The sequence below is a fragment of the Dreissena polymorpha genome, chromosome 4 (genome assembly GCF_020536995.1).
Source record: "Dreissena polymorpha isolate Duluth1 chromosome 4, UMN_Dpol_1.0, whole genome shotgun sequence".
In the NCBI taxonomy this organism is placed as follows: Eukaryota; Metazoa; Mollusca; class Bivalvia; order Myida; family Dreissenidae; genus Dreissena; species Dreissena polymorpha.
Genome location: NC_068358.1, coordinates 136,010,956 through 136,035,191, shown reverse-complemented (window position 1 = coordinate 136,035,191; position 24,236 = coordinate 136,010,956). Strand labels below are relative to the sequence as shown.

General features: G+C 34.7%; 2 protein-coding genes across 2 annotated transcripts in view; one reads left to right on the top strand and one right to left on the bottom strand.

Moving 5' to 3' along the window:
• Window positions 1–4,153: 4,153 nt before the first annotated feature.
• On the bottom strand, window positions 4,154–7,523 carry LOC127876780 (THAP domain-containing protein 5-like). The gene is made up of 2 exons (XM_052422255.1): window positions 7,207–7,523; window positions 4,154–5,369 (listed from the first exon to the last, which is right to left on the bottom strand). Exons 1-2 carry the CDS (start codon window positions 7,406–7,408, stop codon window positions 4,882–4,884), a joined length of 690 nt encoding a protein of 229 aa, XP_052278215.1. The 5' UTR covers window positions 7,409–7,523; the 3' UTR covers window positions 4,154–4,881.
• Window positions 7,524–10,187: 2,664 nt separating this feature from the next.
• LOC127876755 (protocadherin-11 X-linked-like) overlaps window positions 10,188–24,236 on the top strand; it is a 114,139-nt gene continuing 100,090 nt past the window's right edge. Inside the window, exons 1-2 of the mRNA XM_052422202.1 lie at window positions 10,188–10,216; window positions 10,452–10,564. The gene's annotated coding sequence lies outside the window, so the exon portion shown is untranslated. The remainder of the gene's footprint in view (window positions 10,217–10,451; window positions 10,565–24,236) is intronic.

Sequence of the window (24,236 nt, the reverse complement as noted above, 5' to 3'; positions counted from 1 at the left end):
GTTTATTTTTTTGCGTTTCACTTCATATACACTTATATTTGTTTATGCAGCAGCAACATAGTAAAACAATATCCCGGAAAGAGAAAAAAATGCATTTGAATATCAACCGTTCTTTCCTTTGACAACTGATAATGCATGTACGATGTGAACCTTAATTTAGTTTTAGTGCATTTTCGTTCATAAGACACAAAGACACAATTTTGTTTGACGGATCATTTTGGCTTAGAGGACTGCGTGAGTCACGTAAAATATCGAATGTAAAATATATTTTTAATAAACAACAGGTAGCAAGATGAGCTGCAGATAATTGGTCAGTTACCACATTTTAACTAACTCTTTTGACCTTTTAATTCTTTTCAGCTCAATTCAACAGTGAAAAATGCCCATACCGTCTTCCCACAGCTTTGGGATAAAAGCTTGTCAGAGTATTCTGCATTTTCGCTCGTTTTGGCATTGGCGCATCCGTCTTTGTTGACATAAAATGCAGCGAAAAGAAAATTAATGTGAAAAAAGAGGGATACATCAGAATCGCAAAGTTCGACTTGAAAAACCGGGCGACAGAGAGTCTAAAGTTAAAACATTTAGCGATTGTCTGTGATGAGTGGGAAATGTGGTGTACGAAAAAGAAGAAAAATGAGTTCAAATAGGTGATTTAGATCTAGTTAAGTGTGAAACATCAAATGAATTAACTTTACTTTGTCGATGTTAGGGGGGGGGGCGTACGCCGCATCCGCCCACCTTGGATCCGCCTATGCTACAGGTAGCTAAGTCTAGCCAGTATTTTATCAAAACAATGCCGATTTCAATGCACTTTTCGTGTTTATGTCCTAGAAAACAAAATTAACTATAGCACCTATAACACATGCGTGTTTTGTATTTGTTCACTTCCAAAATTCGTATGTATTCATTAAGAGGGCCAAAGACCTATATACATATAATTACGATTAATTACGAAGAAATAATTCGTAATTCGTGACAAAATGGCCGACAGCAGCTGTTAGCGGCATCTCTAAAATCAATTTCACTTGACTCTCGCGAAGTCACGCCCGCCGTGAGATTTGATTGCATATAGCTATAGCCAGGTATGTGTATTATCTTATATCTTATACACATACCTGCTATAGCGTAGCGCGTGCTTTCCTATCTGGTATATCATTGATTCTCCACTAAAGTAGTAAATTAGGATGTTGGTCGAGCTTAAAATTAAATGTTGTAATTACGAACTAAAAACAACTTTTTATGAAAGTCCAATGCATGTATAACAATGAAAACATACTTGTTCTTCTAACAGTTTACCCGAATTATTTTCACTTATGTTGAAATTAAGTGGGAGCTAGTCAACTCGTACCTTAGTCAACTCGTACCTTCGGTCAACTCGTACCCGATTTGGTCAACTCGTACCCGATTTTTGGTCAACTCGTACCCCCACTAGTCAACTCGTACCCGAATTGGTCAACACGTACCCTCTTAAAAATTATTTATATATATCAAAGACGTGAAATAAGTTTTTGATATGAATATAGATAAAGGTTATAAAAAATGTTGTTTTTTTTGTGCAAAAGTAGACAAGTTCATTATTTTTCACACGTGTATAATTATAAAGGACGTGTTTGTCGGCGTTTTGTTTGATAAAATGTTGACTAATAACACCTTTATGACAACAGGACCGTCGGCGATTTGTTAAACAATTTGTTTGTCGTGCATCTAAAATGACACGCGCGGTAGTTGTCGGCATTTTCTTTGATAAAATGTTTGATTGTAAACACCGCATGATGACTTAACCAATTAAAGGTATGATCCACTTTGAAGTTAAAGGATATAATAAACTATTTGGAACTGGTGAGTATGTAAAGTCTAAATTATAATGTACACAATAGAAAGTGCATCATTTATTATTTTATATATAAGCTGTATATATTAAATTTATAAATTATTTGTACATTAATATGTGTATTATAATCATTAAGATTATGAGATTTTGAGTGTAACTTCTTGCGTTGTTTATGGTTCTTTCATTCAGCAATATATAACCACCGTCTGTCGGATTATTTAATTTATTGTAATCTTGTCGATCCCTGCAAAGGCAAATAAATTTAAAATTCATATAAACATCATAAAATCTCAATAAAAACATCTTCAATATTCAATTAACTAAACTGATCAACTTACAATAATTCTCGCGTGTATTGCGCTGTGTGAAGTAGCAACTGGCCTTTATTGAACAATGTCGATTAATTAAAAGATTAAAGAGATAACGGTCTGTGTTAATTGATTGATTGAGTGTCATATTAACCTTATATAGTTAACATTGAGAACAATTACTATATCATATAGAAATTAGTTATGTAGAATATGATTATTAAGTTGAAACTATTATCCTAAAGAGTATACTGAATATTGATGCATGCATAAATCATGTTTATAAAACAGAACTGTTATTATTAATTTTTTTAGAAATTATCTTTAATATGATTTTTAATATGATTATTAGCGTATGATTAAGTAAATAAACATAAATTATGTAAATAAAACAGAGCAGTATATTTTAAATTTTGTAGAAATTGGCCTCAAAGAAAATGTTCAATTATAATAAAAACATTAAGGTATAAGATTATTATTATTTAATTATATAAATATTAAAATGGTAAGCAGCGCAACTTAAAGGCCAATTTCGTAAATTATGTAAACGGTCTCCAAATGGAGAGATAAAACGTCAATTTATATTAAAACTTTAGTCGATTTCGTCTGCCTTTTCAATTAAAAAGACCATTTATTGTATATGCAAACCAAAATGACCGATATATATATGATAAATTACGTCTTCGGTGATAGGTTTCTCTTCCGCAATTGACATAGTAACACGACTAAATATACGTTAGAGTAAGAGTATCTTTGCTTGATGTATTAATTTAATACATTATTTAATTAGAATTTCATACAGATGGATTTAAACGGATTTTGTAATATATTGTTGATTAACTTTTGGACTTGGATGTATTGGACTTTGAAACATTATGTAAAGAACTGAATAAAGAACACAGAACTATCAATAGAGTTATCTGTATACGAGTTATAACGCAACAATTGTATATATCGTCCGCAGATTCCTTCTTTGTATTTCTGTCCGCAAATCCATATAGATTTTTTTGGCGGCCGATTTCAGTATTCTGCGCTCAGCCGCCATTGTTATGTTGTACTATGTACACTAATACCAAGATTAGCAGAAAGCAGGCCCCATATCATTCTATACATAGATGGTGACGTCACTACGTTATTGTCAGTAAAGACCGGTGTGACACAATGGGCCCCATATGTATATACAATGAGAACTGATGTATTTATGGAACGTGAATTATATATAACTAATTAACGTTTTTAAATAACTAATTCAATATTGCTTACAGTTAATTTAAAAAAATAAAATGACATTGTCATAATAGAATTTGGCATTAATCTTATTTTTGCCACAATACAAAAAAAAATGAAACAAAGAAATTTGTATCAGAACGATTTGGATACTTTTTAGGTGTCACACTTGCTCAGTACAACAGAATTATTTGGTCAACTCGTACCTGCAATAAACATAAAAAACATCAAATGCATGCAAACAACCATCGCAATTTGTTTCCATAAAGAACAAATATTAAAAAGGTACGAGTTGACCAATCTGAAAAATGACTAAAGTACGAGTTGACCAAATCGGGTACGAGTTGACTAGGGTACGAGTTGACTTAGGTACGAGTTGACTGGAAACCAATTAAGTCACCCTTAACTCACTTTTTATGCAAAACAGATACGTTACTTAGGTTTTGCTTAAGTTTAAAGGTCTATATTGATTGCATAAGCATGGTTGTATTTGATTTAACGACTGCTTCACATTCCCACAACAATCAATCATTAAAATGGTATATGATTTGATGTTCCGCTCAACATTTTGAATGAAATATTAAAGTTCCATCCGGGGTGTGAAAATTGTGCTGGAAAAATTTGTCTTATTGATCAGGCTTATGTTTTCAAAAAAAGATATATATCAATCATATGTGAATTAGTTTATCAAACTAAAGTGTTCCTTACTGGGATTGTAGTACAATTAAGTAGGGGTGAAGTTTGTAATATATCTCTATACAATTAAGAGTACATAAATGACAAGAGATGATAACGTATCTGTTTATTTCATTCTACAAGACACAAATTTATGTTAGATTTTGAACATGAACATAAACACATGTTAATAGTTCGAACACATTTGACCAATCGATTATATGTCTGAATCAGCTATTTTTGTACAGTTTTTGTACATCTGTTAATAAAAAGAGAACACAATGTCATTTTTGGTCATGGTAACGTATCTGTTCTATACCTTTGATAAAGTTTATCATGTTAATGTTTATATGCAAAGTATAAGCTCACAAAACAGTGTGAGAATAAACAATAACTTTCAAACATTAGGTAAAACAACTTATCCGTATAATGTTGTGTTTAAATTACTACACCGCGTGAAAAATACCGAGCATTGAGTTCTTTTTAATCGCGGTAACGTATCTGTTTTCTGCATGTGTCAGCAATGACAATCTGGTTTTATGGTACTTAATAAAAACCAACAGTTATGATAAAAATGGTAATGTGATGCTCAAAATGTTATATGTTTTATATGTATATTACAAACCTTAAAACATTAACATGCATGTACGAAATGAATATAATTATTTTTGCTGTATTGTACATGGTATGGAATTGAAGTAAATTCTGTTAATTTTTACATACAAAAAGATACTGACAAAACACAGTAGGCACGTTACAATAACTTAAAAACACTTTAAAACAACAAAATGTGTCTGTTTGTGTGTGTGAACGACTACATTGCTCGTAAAACATCGATCACTATGTCATTTTCAATTGCAGTAACATATCTGCTGCGTCATAGTCCTCTTGATTGTAGAAATGGACAGCTGAGTCATCATCGTCAAAATTGTGGATGCTAAATGCATGAGTAGTTGTTGTCTGGATTGCCACATCTTCCATTTCACACTCTGTTTGTACAAATGAATCCATAAATGTCACCTTTCCATCTGCGATTGAGATTATTTGCTCAACACATTCCTGTTCGGTCACAACTTCTTCGCTTGCACCCACATCAATATCAGAGGTAACAACGTCGATTTTGGTGGCAATGAACTCTGGTTTACAGCTTGTGTTTTCACCAGACTGTTCCATATTTGTAAGATCTTTAAACAGCTTACGTTTCCGGTTTTCTCTTTCTAGACGACTTTCTTTTCTCTCCTGGTTCTTAGCAACAGTCACCTTGTTCGTCCAGGAAAAAATACTAGGAACAGCTGTTTTTCGCAGAGCCCGCTTACGTCGTTCATTGCCTGAAAAAAATAATGAAAAAATAAGTATGCTAGAAACAAATGCATATATTAGTTCGCTGCAGTTTTAATGTTAAATGGATCACAGAATAAGTAAAAAGAAATGACAGAAAGAAACTCTGAGTGATTTATCATTATTGGTTTCAATAAAGTAAGTTTTAGAAACACCAAAATATAGTGTTACGTTAATAAACTCAATCTGTCAATATCACATAATTCATATTCTATAAATCTACAAAAACTATATATTTTGTAGAAGTACTGTCATTGTTGATACAGAATATATGGAAGGAAAAATAAGCCAAGAAACAAATGCATTTAGTATATACATGTACACATTAGTTGCAATAATTCAACTATCAGCTTTATAACCCAATGGGTTGCTGATAGTTGCAATGTGCTCTCTCTTGGCCATGGGCGCAAAATGTTATCAACAATGAAAGGGTTAAGGAACACTGAAACTGCAAGAACTTATACAAGTTTACCTATCTAAACCACAAACTCATCCAAATGGTACCATTAAAGCAAGAATTAATTGATTTTATTGACTAAGGGTTTTGTTTTGTACGCTGTATCCGCCATATTGGAAAATTGACGGAATATTGGTTAGGTCGCAGTACACCAATATTTTGCATGTCGGGTTATGTGCTCCAGCCTATAAAGTCGATAACGATGTGGTATTCGATACAGAATACACTGTTTCAAATTTAAACATAAACATTTCAGCGAGAAAAGTGTGTTGAAACATCGTCGTGTTTTTATAGGGTGCATGCAAAGGTTGACATCCGTAGGTTTCCATTAAGGTAAATTTAACATGTTTATTAAGTTTATTCATTATTTTCCTCAATTTGTCTCGAACGACGTCTGTTTAGTGAAGCGCATGGATTCGCTGCGCTGAACTGCATCCATGTTTATGAAGGGGTGCATATGGACTGCCAGAGCCGCCATAGCAAAAATTATCAAATGCTTTGGCAGTCCGTTTATATGGACTAATGTACACATTAACCATATCCATACACGGAAAAAGGATACATGTGTAACTAATAGTTCTTCTTGAATGCTCTGAGCTTTTACAAGTACATACGTACAGCTCAGAGTTCTTCTTGTTAACCCATTTTGTTATGTAAAAAAATTATGTCTCACGTATGTCTATAAAATCGAGTTTAATCAACCGAAGACATCAATACCTGTTATTACCGATATCAATTTGCGAGTGAATTGTGCAGAAATACTAAAAACAAAAACTTAATACAAAAACCGTTATCAAACCGAAAGCCGAAGTTTTGAATTGACGTTTCGATCTATCTTACAGATGTTCCGGAGGCAGTCGGTATATTACGATTGGTAGATTAGACACGAGATCTATCTCGCCGAGGATTCCGGAGATAGTCTATAGCGTATTTTCGCTTTCGGAATTACTCGGAATACTTGGCTATGTCCATTGCAAAAACATATACATTTAAATGAACCGTTGATGTGTTTGAAACTTTAGATTAATATCTATATTATGCGAGCATAACATATCATGTTAGTTGTTTTAATTTGCGCATTATGGATATATTTACGATCTTTTTGTGTTTATTTATGCCAGAAAATAGTTTATGTGGCTAATATTTCGGATTAAACTGCCGCACGGATTCTGGGCGGGGGACTTGACATGGGAAATGCCGTAAGCAGTTGCAACTCCCACCGACCGAGGGTCAATAGCTGGGAGTTGGATTATTGCAACTAGTGTAACTAACGATTATCTTAAGGAGAGAAAACACAAATTCAGCATTACAAGCGCATGGTTTTATATTTATGACGTTTTTCAACTTGAATAGAAAAACAAACAACCTACCAGCATATGTAATTGTGTGGTAATCATCTTCAGTGAAGTGGTTTTCACACACGTACGAGTATTCGGATGGACTCCAGATTTCGAACTTTGTTTTCATCCGTCGAATAGCTTGTACCCATGCTGCTTGACGTTGTTTGTCTTTCGGGAACTTGTGTCGACCTTTTTGTGAACAAAATGGAACGCAACATGTGGTTTGAGGCATTATTTTATGTTACTATTGTCAAGCTGTCAAACGCATCGCTGGATAACAATGGCGATAATCTTATGATAAAATCCGAACATATCCGCATAGAAGGACCTACTCGACCAGAGCGCCACCTATATTGGAAAACAGGGGACATTACTCACTAAAGTCGCTCATTTGATCTTCTTCTCGCGTGTTGATGCCCATTCATAGAACTCGCGCATCTTGTATCGACACCTTTAAACTTGGTTTATATACATTAATATAATATTATGAAGCCTGAAGTGTATTTGGTGTTTTAGTCGTTAATTGTTGATAATTTTCAATTTGACTGTTTTGAAAGCGAATTATTTTCACAAATATTTTTATATTCCTAAAAATTTGGTCTTTAAATCATTAGAACTGTTTTAATAATTTTAATTAAACAAAATTATCACGCGTATAAAATTTACTCCGTACTAGCTTTTGTTTTACATAAAAAGTAAATATTACATAAAGCAATATTATAAGTACTAGTACGTGTCTGAATTTGTATATGTTAATTTGTTACAGCGTTTATTAAGATATCACGTTTTTAAAATCAATGTTTAATAATGTTGATAACAAATATAGTTTAATTTTTATCACTTTTATACAATGATATACAAATTGTGTTTTGTGAAGCACCATCGAATAGTATTATCCATAATTTGTTAGGAGATTTATCCAAAAAAAAATCCAGTTATACCTTTCCCGTTTTATCCCGGCTCTTGACTTTCCCATGCTGTCTGATATGATGGATATCTATTTACTATATTGGTCTACTATTTAGACACAGGCTACAGGAAAAAGTTATTTGTCATAATGAACTATGATATTTTATTATAACGAAACATTTTTATTCAACATTCAAAAGCGTATTACACCTATAGTTCCTAAATAAAATCATGTATCATTTTAAAACAGATACGTTACCAGACAAAACAGATACGTTACCAAGAATATCAAAGAGTTCTGCAATATAGTTATTGGGATATTTATATATCGAGTTCTTCTATGTCATCAAATATCAACAAAATATAATTATATGATATAAATATTAAATATATTAAAATATCGTATGTATGTCGTAGCTTTTTTCCAACGAATTTTGCTAAAATCTCCACTTACCCTTGTTTTCAAGAGCCTCTAATATTTTTTCCTCTTTCTTTAATCAAAAATGGCGGAAAAACACGGTCAAGCGATGTTGCTTGATACATGAGGCCATCAGCTATATAACAACATTTGGTTATCGCGCAAAAATATCAATTTAATCTCATTTAGCGAAAATCGATAACGTATCTGTTCGTAACGTATCTGTTTGCCCAAAGCTAAACAACATCAGATGCCTCATTTATATTTGTCAGATATATCGAAGTTGATCATTTTTGGCATTTTTTTATTTAACATTTTCTTTAAAAACACCCGATATGCATTTACCAACGAGGGTAAATGATGTTCAGTGAGAAAGGATGGTAACGTATCTGTTCCGTTTAAAAAAAAACAACACTAAATGTCGCCTTACCTTAATGAAGGCATCATAGCTTTTTAATGTTTCTGGTAGCAGTATTAATGTCTAGCTGATGAAGTATAATGTTGTGTGATGTTAAAAGGGCAGTTTTAACATGGCTATTGTCAAGCAATATGGTCCTCTACCGGCTTCACCATTGTCAGAAATTCCACCATTTTCAGAATATTTGTTTTGGTTACCATAGCAACAATAATTTTTGACGTAGGAACAAAATGAAATGACGTGCATAATGTCCATATTGCCATCTATCCATGTTGCAAGTTTCATGAAAAAATATTAAGAACTTTTTAAGTTATTGCAGGATCCAGAAAACCACCATTTTCAGCAGTACTTCTAGTCTATTTGTTGCCATAGCAACCATAATTTTTGACGTAGGAACAAAATGAAATGACGTGCATAATGTCCATATTGCCATCTTTCCATGTTTCAAGTTTCATGAAAAAATATGAAGAACTTTTAAAGTTATCGCAGGATCCATAAAAGTGTGACAGACTCACAGACTCACAGACGCACAGAGCGCAAACCATAGGTCCCCTCCGGTGAAACCGGTAGGGGACAATAATCAAAAGTGTTATAGTATTGTTATTCTTGTAGCTCTGAAGTTTGGTAACGTATCTGTTCAATGGTTTAGGGACATGGTTTTCATCATGTATATTTTCAAAAATAAAATATCCGTAAAGAATTTAATGTTTATACTAAGTTATTTGAACTTTATTTATACTTTTGATGGAGTTTTTCATCTCGTGATTTTCGGGAAAGACAGTGATATATAACCAAACGCAGTATGTGCTTCGGTGGCTGGGGACATTGAAAAAGCGTTGAAATAGCACTTTTACGTGCTGGAATTATTGAAAAAACGCACACGAAACATCAATTATTGTATGTTTTACGTACGTAAAGGCACTCTCGTGAAATACAAAACAGCAAATATGTTTTCGAGCAATATCACAGGAAAATATACACATGGGACAGAATTTTCTCCTAATTTACTACTTTAATGGGGAATCAATAATATATATTTATTTCTTTGAGAGGGCCGATACTACGGATAGACATGCTAGATTAAGAGTACTGATCTTTAGGGTAGAGATCTCACATGTTACTTATTGAAATCTCCAATACCGTATATTTGCAGAGTTCCAACAAGGGAGATTACCGAATTATGTTTCAACCTAATATGCAAAAGACTATCTCCCTTTTATTAAAACAAGTACAATGCTGTACGAACACTTGAATTATCATCGATGGAAACTATTCAGAACGCTCTTCGTATTCAAGTAAGAATAACTGAAGAAATTAAACCTTTTACTAAACCTGTCATGTTATGCTTATGTTTAGGACTTTTCTTTCTGCATTGTTTACACGCGATTTTACAACGCTGATATTGCTTTTGTATTTTTATGAAATTCAGCGAGCAACAAATTAATAAGGGAAGTAACTCGTCTGCTCTTTCTGAATCTGTATTTTGAAGTTGCCTGCCATTAATGATCAATTGATTATTCCGTTTTGCAGACAATGTGGAAGCTTTGTTTCTCCTTACGACAAGCACAACGTCATTATGCAAACATTTATCTTGAAATGTACAAAAACACTTTCATGAGTAAAAGAATAACCTTAATATACCGGTAAGTGCTATTTAAAACATCAATAGCATTTTAAAGGCCCTATAAAGGTGACAAATCCAATTATTATGCATATAAACTGGTCTAATTTTTACCAGATTTCAGTTACTCTTGCATAAAAAATGCTACTAGCACAGCTGAGGTGCAACGTTGTCATCAAGTATTGAAGATATACCTGTTTCATGATTGGAAGAAATGTTTACAACTTTGCAACTAACGTGATGTGTAGCCCCAAAGCGGTGACGTATGCTAAAAAGCCAAAAGAACTTCATTTTTATCAGCAAAAAGTAACTAATTAGATCACTACAAACGTTTTGACCATTATTAGAAGAGACCTACTCTGTGAGTGATACCGGAAAACATTGAAAATCAACAATATATTTTTAGTGACCTGAGTCACTTTCACTTTTCCGAGTAAACAGCGATGTAAATAAACTGATTGTTTGTAAACACGATTGACTTGGAGGACACTGTATTTTGAGCTCAAAACAAGTTGTATTGCTAATATTTTTATGGTAATGTCCAATAGCATATATATATATAGTTTTTTGATAACCTTTATATAAAAAATACGGAAAAAATATTTAAAAATCGGTTAATAATTACGGATCTTCACCTTTATAGAGCCTTTAAGCAAGTACTGACACCAACACATTAAATAACATTTTAAAACTACAGCATGCACACTGCTCTAAGCTAGATTTTGTCATTAATCATTGTTGTGAGGTGTGCAGTTTGTGTCATTGTGTCATGTGCCGTCAACTTTAGGTCACTCTAGGGGCCTCATTCTTCTTCCAATCTTTATTAAACTTTGTCAGAATGTTTCTATTAATAATACTTAGGCTGCAAATCTTGGTCATTTGTGTCCCAAAGCCAAGGTCACCAAGTCTGGTCTGGGTCATGTGTGTCCCAAAACCAAGGTCACCAAGTCTGATCTGGGTCATGTGTGTCCCGAAACCAAGGTCACCAAGTCTGATCTGGGTCATGTGTGTCCCAAAACCAAGGTCACCAAGTCTGATCTGCTTACAGCATGGGCCAATGATTGGTTTGTTTCCATTAACAATGAAAAATCATCCACAACACTATTCACCATGTCCACAAAGCAAAGAGCTGGAAAGATCATGATGGAAGGAAAACAGCTGAAGGAAGAAGATGAGGCTACATACCTAGGAGTCACATTTGACAAGAGGCAAACTTGGAAGCCACATATCAGCCGTATTGAAGGAACCGCCAGAAGGAAACTTGCTTTGATGCACAAACTTGCTGGAACAACATGGGGTGCTAATGAGCAAATATTGAAAACCATATACCAGGGCACAGTGAGACCCACAATGGAATATAGCTCAGCAACATGGTCCACTACAGCCAAGACCAACCAGCATGCCCTCGACAAGGTACAGAGCCAAGCACTGCGAATCATAACAGGGGCCACCAAGTCGACACCCATTGCCTTCATGGAAAAACTTACTGGTATACAGCCACTGTATGAAAGAACACAAACTAAAGTACTACTACAGGCTGAAAAGTTCAAATCCCTAACTGACCATCTAATAAAAGCTAGACTTACTGAAGGTACAAAAAACCGGCTGAAGAGAGGTAGCTTTGTACACCAAGTGAAGACACTTAACAGACAGTTTGCACAACAGCTGGACACTCAAACAACTCCACTCAGCTCTGAAGACATTGTAAATCTAACAGCAAATGATCTGTCATAAGTACAAATCAGACTTACTGTCCCCCTAATTGATTCAGAAGCACAAAATGATATCCTGAAAAGAAGTCATACCTTAGCCATCATAAACAAGGATTTCCCATCAGATCTGTGGACACATGTATACACAGACGGATCAGCTACTAGAGCCGTTGAAGACAGAGGAGCTGGGATCCTCATCAGATATCCATCAGGCAGAAATGAAACACACTTCATGGTCACAGGAAAGAGGTGCAGCAATTACAAAGCTGAGACAGAAGCACTCATGGAGGCAGCCTCTATGATTGAGAACTTACCTGAAGACACCACCTCAGTAGTATTTCTCACAGATGCAAGATCAGTCCTTGAAGCTCTGATAAACAACACCTCCCCAAAACTAGCTAAACTTATGACAAGACTCAGCAATAACCTCAACATAGCAGTGGATACCTGCCCACTGTGGAATGTCAGGAAATGAGGAGGCTGACCAACTAGCCGAACAGGGAGCAAAAACAGAGCAACCAAATACCCAGGTTACATACAGAGAGAAAGTCACCATCATAAAGGCAATCACCAGGCCCCAGCAAGAGCAAGATGCTTATCACCTGCTTAACAGAGCAGAATAAGTAGTGATGGTTCGACTACGGTCAGGAAACAACAGACGGAATGCCCACATGTACAGAAAATACAAGCTGGTACCCTCACCCCTCTATCCATGTGGAGAAGAGGAACAAACTGCTGAACATGTTCTTCAAAGATGCAAAAGACACGATCAGGAGCGAGCTGCAAAATGGTCCGAAGACACAACCCTCAACAGAAAACTGTATGGAGGTCTGGAAGATCTAAGACGGACTACAACATTCATTGCAGAAACTGGCATGATTGTGTAGCGCAAACGCCAAGAAGAAGAAGAAGACTAATTCCATGCGATTATTTTTCCCAATTGAGCCAGTTTGCAATTAATTTTTTTCCCAAAATAGGGTTTTTCACAACGCGAAATTCACAAAATTCCAGTGTGGCGTTTTCCCAAAATGGAGCAGAAAAGGCCTGGATCAGGGTCATGTGGGTCCCAAAACCAAGGTCACCAAGTCTGGTCTGGGTCATGTGTGTCCCAAAACCAAGGTCACCAAGTCTGATCTGGGTCATGTGTGTCTCAAAACCAAGGTCACCAAGTCTGATCTGGGTAATGTGTGTCCCAAAACCAACGTCACCAAGTCTGATCAGGGTAATGTGTGTCCCAAAACCAAGGTCACCAAGTCTGATCTGGGTAATGTGTGTCCCAAAATCAAGGTCACCAAGTCTGATCTGGGTAATGTGTGTCCCAAAACCAAGGTCACCAAGTCTGATTTGGGTCATGTGTGTCCCAAAACCAAGGTCACCAAGTCTGATCTGGGTCATGTGTGTCCCAAAACTAAGGTCACCACGTCTGATCTGGGTCATGTGTGTCCCAAAACCAAGGTCACCAAGTCTGATCTGGGTAATGTGTGTCCCAAAACAAGGCAAAATATCAATTCTTAGAAAAGCCTAATGTAACCACTTATGAAGCCACATTTAATACTTGATGAAAAGTGGTCAGAACGTTTACCTTGACAAAATCTAGGCAAAGCTCTAGTCTGGTTCAGTTGTGTCCAAAGACTATGTTATCAGATGTGTTTTAAAAAAGCCTTGTTTCCACTCTTGAAGTCACATTTCTGGCTCAGTCTTGATGAAATAATTTAATAAGTCAGAATTTGTATATTGAAACTATCAAGTTCATGTTTGAATCTAGGTTGGTTTGGGTAAAAAACTAGATCACATGGTCAAGTTATTGTTAACTACTGTACCTTTAACTTTGATGAGTGCATAATCATGCCTTGACAGCTTTTAGAATTTTCAGAATGGTTTCTTTTTTAAAAACCTGATATGGGTAACATACGGAAACGTATATGGTACACCACAATAATGTGGTCATGCCGGAATAATTTATACCGACTTACTGTGAAATAACATGGTATGTCGACATAGTTTTGTAGCTTTTCCCACCTTAATTTTACTCGTCATAACGACATTAAGTTGAAGTCGCGACGTAAATGTTTACGGCTTTTCCCGAAAATATATTTGGTCGACATGATCTAAGTCGACAAATCTACATAATTTTTGACGTCATGCTCTTGTGAAAATGACTTGCCATCATAGTTTTAGTCGACACGATGAGTTAATTTTTAAGCCATGACACCTTTCTCATATCATGTCGTCATAGAATTTTGACATCGTCACATTATTGCAACATTGGTTCATGACTTCCGGCGTCGAACAGATTTTTAGTTTCTGGTATATTCTTTTGAAACACGCAAGGCCTCAGACAGTCCATTTTTACATCAGGAATGCTTGGTATAAAGGTAAAAATAACATTTGCAAACAATAAATATTAATGTGTTCGTTGGATTTTATGGGCATTTAGAGAGCTTAAATCTCGATTGATTCGTTTAGATTTTTCTCTTTAACTAATACATGCAAAACGTGTGTTTAACGACTCACAACTTGTTTTTATATTGCAGATTTGTGTCTTAGTGGCACTGATATATGTTGACTCATCGTTAGCTGTATTTTCAAATCAAGGAAAGGATGTTTGGATTTCGCGTTATCACAAACAGGGCTATACGCGTCTGGATATATGTTGATTATTGCTTTTCCTACACAACACTGCTCGCGGTTTGAGTCAACTGAAACGGATACTGCATAGGTAAAGGACTCAAAAGACGCAACGCGTCGTCTCCTCTTCCAGACGTTATACGAGCGATTCGTTCAGTATATAAAAGAGGGATGGCTGAATGTGGTTATAAAACTATATGGAAACTGGTCAACACAATCACAAATGTCAAAGTTATCCAAGAAACAACAAGGTGTGTATTGAAGGTAATTGATCCTGAGGGTGTTGCTCTCAGGTCTGCACATCGCCTGCGACGCAGAGTCTATACCAATAAAGGTCCTAATTTTACTATACACATGGATGGGTATGATAAGCTAAAGCCTTTTGGAATTGCTATACACGGGGCGGTTGATGAATTTTCCATATGAATATTATGTCTGGAGGCATGTTATTCGAATAATGACCCTCGAATTATCGCGGGCGTCTTTATTAACCTTGTGAAACGGATTGGTCGCGTTCCAAGTCTGGTTCGTGGCGATGCAGGGACAGAAAACGTTCGGGTACGGGCTATGCAAATAGCGTCTAGATTTAATGACAGAAATAACATGTCTGGAATGAACAGTTACATGACTGGGAGATCCACTGGCAATCAATGAATAGAACGTTTTTGGGTAAATTTAGAGTCAGTTTTACTGTGTTTTAGAGGAACTATTTTAAGGATATGGTAGACAGCGGCTTGCTACGGGATGATGATCTTGTGCATTTAGAATGCTTGAGATTCTGTTTCATACCATTGATGCAACGTGATCTGAAATCTTTCACCCATCTATGGAATTCTCATCGGATTCGGCAGCAAAGACACGTGGATGCACCAAATGGGATACCGATAGTAATGTACTACCAGCCTGAGGCGTATGGAACCCGAGGTTTTTCATTTCGGCTTCCTTGCGAATTGGAAACCATTGATCGTATTCAAGAGAGATACTTTGTAAAGAAACCGCAGTTTGCGTGTAAAGGTGACTTCATACCCGTCCTAGAACATGTGTGTGAAATGCAGCGGGAGCAACTGCCAGTTCCTGAATCAATTGAAAGTGCGACTTCTTTGTTCTTGGCCTTCACTGAAATATTGGATGGTTACTAATTACATATGCACAAATATATGCTTAAAAATTGGTTAGAGTTTGCCAATTTAATTGTTAAGTTAGTTTAGTTCAAGTAAGTTTCGTTTCGAGTTTTATTTACAATGTTTCGTTAAGCAACACAAATTGATATTCTTGTTATTGGAATTGATCTTGAAGTAGTTAAACGTTGTTATTTTGTTTGCTAAAATAAATTCACTCATATTGTTGTACACATTTACAGACATTGCAAACTTGGCAAAAACAGATTCACAATGTTCTTCATTTCATTGTTAGATTGCAAAAGAATGAATGAAACGTTACTAATTGTTTGAAAACATGGCGGTAATTTAGTTATGAAATCCTCGTAAATTGTGGAATGTTCCTTTTAAAATATGGTTCTTTCAAAAAAATTATTAACATTTTATTTCAAACTTCAATATATTCAACAAAACGACTATTGTAAATCTTATATTTAATATTAACACTGTCGCAAATATATGATATGTTTATTTTGTATTTTCTTACTTGATTTTCTGTTCCTGAAACTCCAGTGTATATAGTACATGTTTGAAATAAATGTTCATACTGCAATTAGATTTTTTTTTAATGGTCAAATAATTCGTTTTTGAGGATATGGAAAAACTTTCAAATGTGACACAAAATTGGGTTATTTGTAGATCAATTTAAGGGCTAGTTAATGTGATCGGTCTTTCTTCATTGTCCGTCAAAATTTGCACTAAAGCGAAATCACATACTCAGCTGTGTCAATAATACCAAAACATGAACAGTCTTCAAAGCTAATAAGGTTGTAGTTTGCTTTTATTTCCATATTATGTCCACATCGCACATGACTTATCAAAATATTTAAAAAATATGAAATATTTGTTTACGAGCCGGTATAGTTTTATATGTGTTGTGATACACGTACCCTTTGACTAGATCGGTCTATGGTCTGACCCTATATATATATATACTCAACTGGATTATTGAAAGCGAATTATGCATTTAAACGTCAATTTTACGTGCAGTCATCATTGTAAAACGACAAACATGCACGGCGAATATTTAAGTTACGATTGACTTTAATAACATTTTATTTTTCTTGCAGTTTATAACAAAATTACAATTGCCCTATGTTTCACTAGTGTACATTATTCTGATTCTATAGTATATCATTTGACTGGGCTTTAAAATTCAATGAAGCGAGTTGCCTCCACGAAGCGCACGAGAAAATCGAGCGTGGGACAACTTGGTTTAATTATGCCATGTGCTACATGCACACAGTCAAAACTGTGTATTGTAAAAGGGGCGCCTACTAAATTCATGCACGAATAAATCCCAAATTATATTGTATTTTAGCCAAACCATTGAAAACATATGCAGAATGATAATCGTAATTGCGTGTATAAGAACTGAATTCGGCTTAATGCAAATTAGTTCCTCACACAAAACATGCACATTTTCAACTAAAGACATCTAAACATCTTACATTTAAAAGACCGGAAAGCGCGTTCAAGATAACACTTTTATAACTGCAGTGAAGTATCAAGCAGATACATAATGGTGAGCAATAATATACGATTCAATAAAAACTTCATTCAGATTTAACAAAAGTTGACCTTCAAATCTTCGCATAGAAGCTGATAATTTAAATTATAAATCTCTAATTCTAAATATCAAATTTAAAAAGATGATTTATAAAACAACATAACAGCTAATGAGTTTCAAACTGTTCTTCAGTATTTATTCAGAAAAAGTAAGACAAATGAAAACAAAGTTAAGGACATAGTCACTTTCTGAAATGGTCAGAAGTGAGTGGGGTAATGTAAAACAAGAATTCTTTATATTAACATTGTATTATGAAGTTTGGAACAATGTGCACAATTAAAATAACATATGCTTCAGTGATACATGAACCAGTTCTAATGAAATCTTTAAAAAGAGTAAATAATAACATGTTTTCACCTTATAAACCACTTTCTTCTTGGGCTTTGGAAGTCCTTATTTTCTTGTTTTGTTGAAACCAGCTGGAATCTACACTACTGTAGTAGATAATGTTAGCGTATGATTAAATAGTACACACTAGAAACACTGAAAAAGGGATACTTTTGTGCAAGAAAAAAATGTAAACAACCAGACTAAAAAAATAGTACCTTTGAGCAAAAGTGTGTTTGTCAGAAACACTATGTCCCCTTCTGCGCCACTTTGAAGCTATATATTTGACCTTTGACCTTGAAGGATGACCTTGACCTTTCACCGCTCAAAATGTGCAGCTCCATGAGATACACGTGCATGCCAAATATCAAGTTGCTATCTTCAATATTGCAAAAGTCGTGGCAAATGTTAAAGTTTGACGCAAACAAACAAACCAACAGACAGCGCAAAAACAATATGTTTTTAGTGTGTTTAATTTAATCATACTCTAACATTATCTTCTACAGCAGTGGAGGTTCCAGCTGGTTTCAATGGATTTATGAACAAAAAATAAATAAATAAGGACTTACAACGCACAAGAAGAAAGTGGTTTATAAGGTGAAAACATGTGATTATTTACTCTTTTTGAAATATTTCATTAGAACTGGTTCATGTATCACTGCAGTATATGATATTTTAGTTCTGCATATTGTTCCAAACTTAATATAGAATGCTAACATGAGGAATTATTATTTGACATTACTCACACCACTTCTCACTATTTCAGAAAGTGATATGTCCTTAAACAACAAAAACAAGTAACACAAATAAGAGGGCTAAGAGGCACTGAGTCGCTCACCTGAGTGAATGAGATGAAATTAAAGACGAGTTGAACTCGTGTGCAAATAATTAAGAACATTTATATGACGAAGGCTGACTTCAAGTCGAGGTTAAGATCTTCAAAAGTATTTAATATAATCATATATAGAAAATTACCCGATCTGGTTTTTAATACTGATTGACAAGAACCATTATACAATACAAACGTATTAAGGAAACATACGCTTTGACCAAAGTTCATGAAGATCGGGCTAAAAATGCAACTTCTAGAGTTTTTACATGTTTACATTATAAACGAAAAGAGAAAACTGCTCCACCCCATGGCGGGCATTTTAGCCCCACCTATCAGTACCAATTTCGAACTTGTCTGAAAAAATCAATGATACCAATGTTCTGACTAAATTTCATAATGAAGACAATCCGCTTCCGGTTTTGAGTGAGCATCAATTTAAAATGTAATTCTAAAAACTAAAAAAAACGCGTGTGAGCACACAAATAACATTTGTAAGCGATGTGAAGTTTATTAAACAGGATGTGACATGTAAAAAAATAAAAACGAGGTTTGTGACTTTGAGAAGGCCTTTGCTGAAGCTTTTGTATTTTACTATTGACGGGAGGGGTGTGAGAAAGACTCTGGATATTGACATAATATGTGTATACACACATAAGGTCATTGTGATTGTCATCGTCATTGTCTGGCGCCTCAGAGACGCATCAATAAACATGTTAATAGTTCACCGTGACAGTAGCTAAAAGTGAACAAGAGTGTGTAAGGGTTTATTGTAAATACTGTCCCGTTAATCCCGTGATAGTTGTGAAATCATGAACAAACACCAGCATTCATCTACTGCGAGCGAGTTAACAGACAATAGCTCATTAGACTCGTCTGTATTCAAAGTTTAAAGGGGCAGAAGTCCAAGAAAGACTCGAAAGAGAAAAAAATTGAACAGGAAAGTCCCAAGCAACAATCTATGAAATTTTATCAATTCGCTCAATAGAATCGCGGCTCGAAGAGATTAATTCCAAGTTGTCTACAGTCCTTACGAAAGATGACATCTCCATTATTCGTACCATGATTAAAGAAACATTCGATTAAGTCAAAGATAATTTTTTTAGCTCAGCCGTCAAAAGGTTGGAAATCATTGAATGCAACATCTTCGACCATACAAAGGAAATTGAATCGTTACATTGTCAAATAACCAGCAAAGACAAAGAGCTGCAAGACCTGAAAACAAAGCTAAATGACTCAGAAAAGCGTACTGCAGAAATTTTAAATGAGCACGAGCAGTATAGCCGTAGAAACACGGAATTACGGGTCTACAAGGAGACAAAGAATTTCAGTCCTCAATAGCGTTGACTGAACATGTGTCGTCCCTTTTAAGTTCCAAGCTTGGTCTGCGCGTTGAAAAGGAGGATATAGACATAGCGCATAGGATAGGGAAATATCATCAAGAGAAGATCCGACCGGTCATCGTCAGGTTCATACGGCGCCAAACAAAATCGGATGTAATGCGAAATGCAAAGCTACTCAAAGGTTCCGGTATTTTCTTGAATGAAGACCTGACAAAATTGAACGCTGAAGTTCTAGCGTCCGTTAGGCTGAAGGAGCCTGAGACGGTGGAGCGAGCGTGGTCGTTCGATGGGAAGCTTTATGCACGCTTCAGAGGTAAAGAGCGCTCTGAGATAATCGATTACGAACATTTTCAGACGTGGCTCAACAAACCATGGCCGAAGGCGGTAGCTTCACTATCGTACGCCAGCAGGGCTTCAGCTAGCACAAATCGACGCCGGTAACATAGGGCTCTCCGTGTTAGAACTGACGGTGTTTTTTTTGTGTTATATCATATCATTAACAGTCTATATTCACGTATGTGTAATACCTGTGCAAACCAGTTTAATCATGACATTGTAACTAGACCACCCTTATATCTGTGTTGTGTGTTTTTTGATCCTGTTGTTCTCTTGGTTGTTTATTGTTTGTAATTTCCAAACTTAAGTACTTTTTTCTCTCTCTAATTCGTTAAAGATACGTACTTTTTAAAGTATATTATACTTATATAATCCATCTTAATCTATGTCTATTGTTATAAGACACAATCTCATACGGTGTAAGTTCACACACGCAACGTACGCACGCATGTACAAACACACACACACACGCTTGCGCGCGCGCGCGCACACACACTTACACACACATCCACACGCACACATGCAATTAGTAGTAATATATAATTTTATATTTGCTCATTTAGAGGCCTAGATATACTAATGGGGAATATAGCGTGATAAAACAATTACCAATAATATGCCATTGTACAATATTATATTTGTAAAACATTAGTCGTTTGTTTATGTATGCATATTAGTATGGACCGAGTAGTATTGTAGCTTCGTTAAGTCGACAGGTGCCATGGTGTTGTTTTTCTTGTTGTTGTTATTGTTATATGACACAGCCCCCTTTTTTGGTTACAGTGTAAATCGAGTACTAACGACTCGAAACACATAAGCTGTTAACATTTTACAAGCACACACTTTACACATACGCACGCGCACTCACACACCAACGCACGTGCACAGATGCGCTCGTGCGCACACACACACACACGCACACACACACGCACGCACGCACGCACGCACGCGCGCGCGCGCGCCCCACACACACACACACACATGCAAGAAGAAGAATATATTACTTTTTAAACATTTAGAGCATATACGTTTACTCTATTGCAGTTTTTCCGGGTCTTTGTTAAGACCGAATCGCCTTGTAGCTAGCTTCTTTAGTTTAGTTTCTGTTTTTCAATAATTTTGAGAACATCTTACACCTGATGATTACTTATGAATAATTACAATATATTATTCTTAGTGAGTTTTTCCTTACATGTACCTTGTTGTATCCACTTTCAAGCTTAATAAAACTGAAACCAAGGTACAAAGATTAAAATAACACTTTTTCTCCTCAAGATATTCTTCTTCATTGAAGAAGAGTACATAAGTAGGAATTTAAGGGTATGATCTACCTTTATAACATATTTACTTTTTTTAAATGCTTATTCAATTATATGAAAGTATTATTTCTCCTATTGTACATTTTTGATAATGCTTCCTTTTTGATTTCGCGGGAAGCGTTCTCAATTTTTCGTTTTTTACCATGTAGAGGAAACTCTTTGCTACTGACAATTTAAAAAAAATGTTTATATTATTATCCCACCTAAATGAATTATATATTTTTTAAACTTTATTTATACAAATATTGTTACCTGGTAAATATAAAATCTGATATAACAGGCTAGGCTGGATCTATTTTTAATCACTTCAGATTTCTTGCAACACTTTAAAACCACTGGAATTGAACCATGTTTACAATCGGATCACTCGATAATTACTTTAAACTTAACCTTTAGTAACTTTCCTCATAAACCAGGTCTTTGGAAGCATAATAATTCTTTACTGTCAGACATTATGTATGTACAGGAAATCAACAACAAAATTGATGATATTAAACTTCAATACGCACTACCCATTTATAATTATCAAAATATAAACGATATTCCTGACAGTGAATTACAGATTACGATAAGTGATCAACTTTTACTAGAAACCCTGCTTATGGAATTAAGGGGCAAATCTATTTCATATGGGTCTTATAAAAAAGAGAAACAAAACTTATAGAAAGCAAATTATTAACAAGAATTAAAGAGTTGAAACTAAACTTCCTAGATGAAAACTCTGAAGAACTTGAAAATTTGAAAACTGAAATAAATAATATTCAGAGCACACATTTAAAAGGATACATGCTAAGATCCAAATTTCAGTGGACTTCACAAGGTGAACAGCCATCTAGATATTGTTGTAGCCTTGAACAATATAATGCAATAACAACATCAATATGTAAACTAAAAATGAAGATGATAGAGAAATAACTGACCAAACCGGTCTCCTTAATTCAATAGCATCGTATTATCAGTCTCTTTATAAACAAAATAATGATTGCAGTAGTGAAGACTTTAATAACTCTGTAAAAGACATAAATTGCCCAAAATTAAACCAGAGTGAGTCCATTTTAATCGAAGGTATTATAACTTTAGAGGAAGCTTCAACTGTTTAAAAAATATGTCAAATAATAAAAGCCCAGGCAGTTCTGGCTTTAGTGCAGAATTTTATAAAATGTTTTGGAAAAAATGGTACTTTTATTGTCAGATCCTTAAATGAAGCTTATACGTGTGGTCATTTATCTATAACACAAACTCAAGGTATCATAACCTGTATTCCAAAGGGTGATAAATCTAGGCTTTATATAAAAAAAAATTGCGTCGAATTACTCTTTTAAATACTGTTTATAAAATTGCCTCTGGAGTAATAGCTAACAGATTTAAATTATTTATTGAAAAGTTAATTCATAACGATCAGACGGGTTTTATTAAAGGGAGATACATAGGGAAAAATACTAGGTTAATTTATGACATAATGCACTATACTAAAGAAAATGAGATCCCAGGCTTAATTCTCCTAATTGATTTTGAAAAGGCGTACGATTCATTGGCCTGGTCCTTTGTACAAAGTACACTTTCTTTCTTTAATTTCAGTCCTGCCATAAAACGTTGGCTTGAGGTTTTATATATAGATTCTTAATCAGCCGTTTCTCATTGTGGGTACTTATCTTACTTTTTCCCTATTGAAAGGGGCTGCAGGCATGGAGATCCCCTCTCATGTTACATTTTTATCCTCTGTGCCGAAGTTTTGTCACTTGTATTGAGAAATAACAATAATATAAAAGGTATAACCATTCAGGGAACTGAACATAAATTGTCCCAGTTTGCTGATGATATTACTATTTTATAAGACGGTACCGAACAATCCCTAAATGAGACATTTACTGTTATATTATAACAGTATATATAGAATTTTGCATATATTTCAGTCCTTAATGTTAATTTTGATTAAAAAAAAATGTTGTATGGATTGGCATGAACAAATATAGTTCATATACCATAAAAACCAAATGGAAACTAAATTGGATGCAACAAAGCTTTAAAAGGCTTGGAATACATTTCCATGTAGACCTGTCAAAAATGTTAACAATTAAATTATAATGAAAAAATTGTTAAAATGGAAAACATTTTGAAAAAATGGAAAAGAAGAATTTTAACACATTAGCAAAATTGTGATTATAAAAACCCTTATTGTGTCATTATTCAATCACCTGTTCATATCATTGCCCAACCCACCCATTACCATATTAAATTCAATAAATTCTTCTATTCTAAGTTTTATTTGGGATGGGCATAGTAAAATAAAGTTCACAACAATAGTTAAAGAACATAATGAAGGAGGTTTAAAAATGATCAATTTGGATGAATTTATTCCGGCATTGAAACTTACCTGGCTACAAAAACGTCAATCCTTTAGTGGAAATTGGATAGACATCACAAAACTGTATTTTGATAAGTATAAACTCTTAAATTGCAGTTATCATTACGC

Bases quoted from the DNA above. Each gene is read 5' to 3' on its own strand.
- LOC127876780 (XM_052422255.1), bottom strand. From the start codon at position 7,408: ATGCCTCAAACCACATGTTGCGTTCCATTTTGTTCACAAAAAGGTCGA. The intron at 5,370-7,206 runs GTAGGTTGTTTG...TATTTTTTTCAG, and splicing joins CCACACAATTACATATGCTG to GCAATGAACGACGTAAGCGG.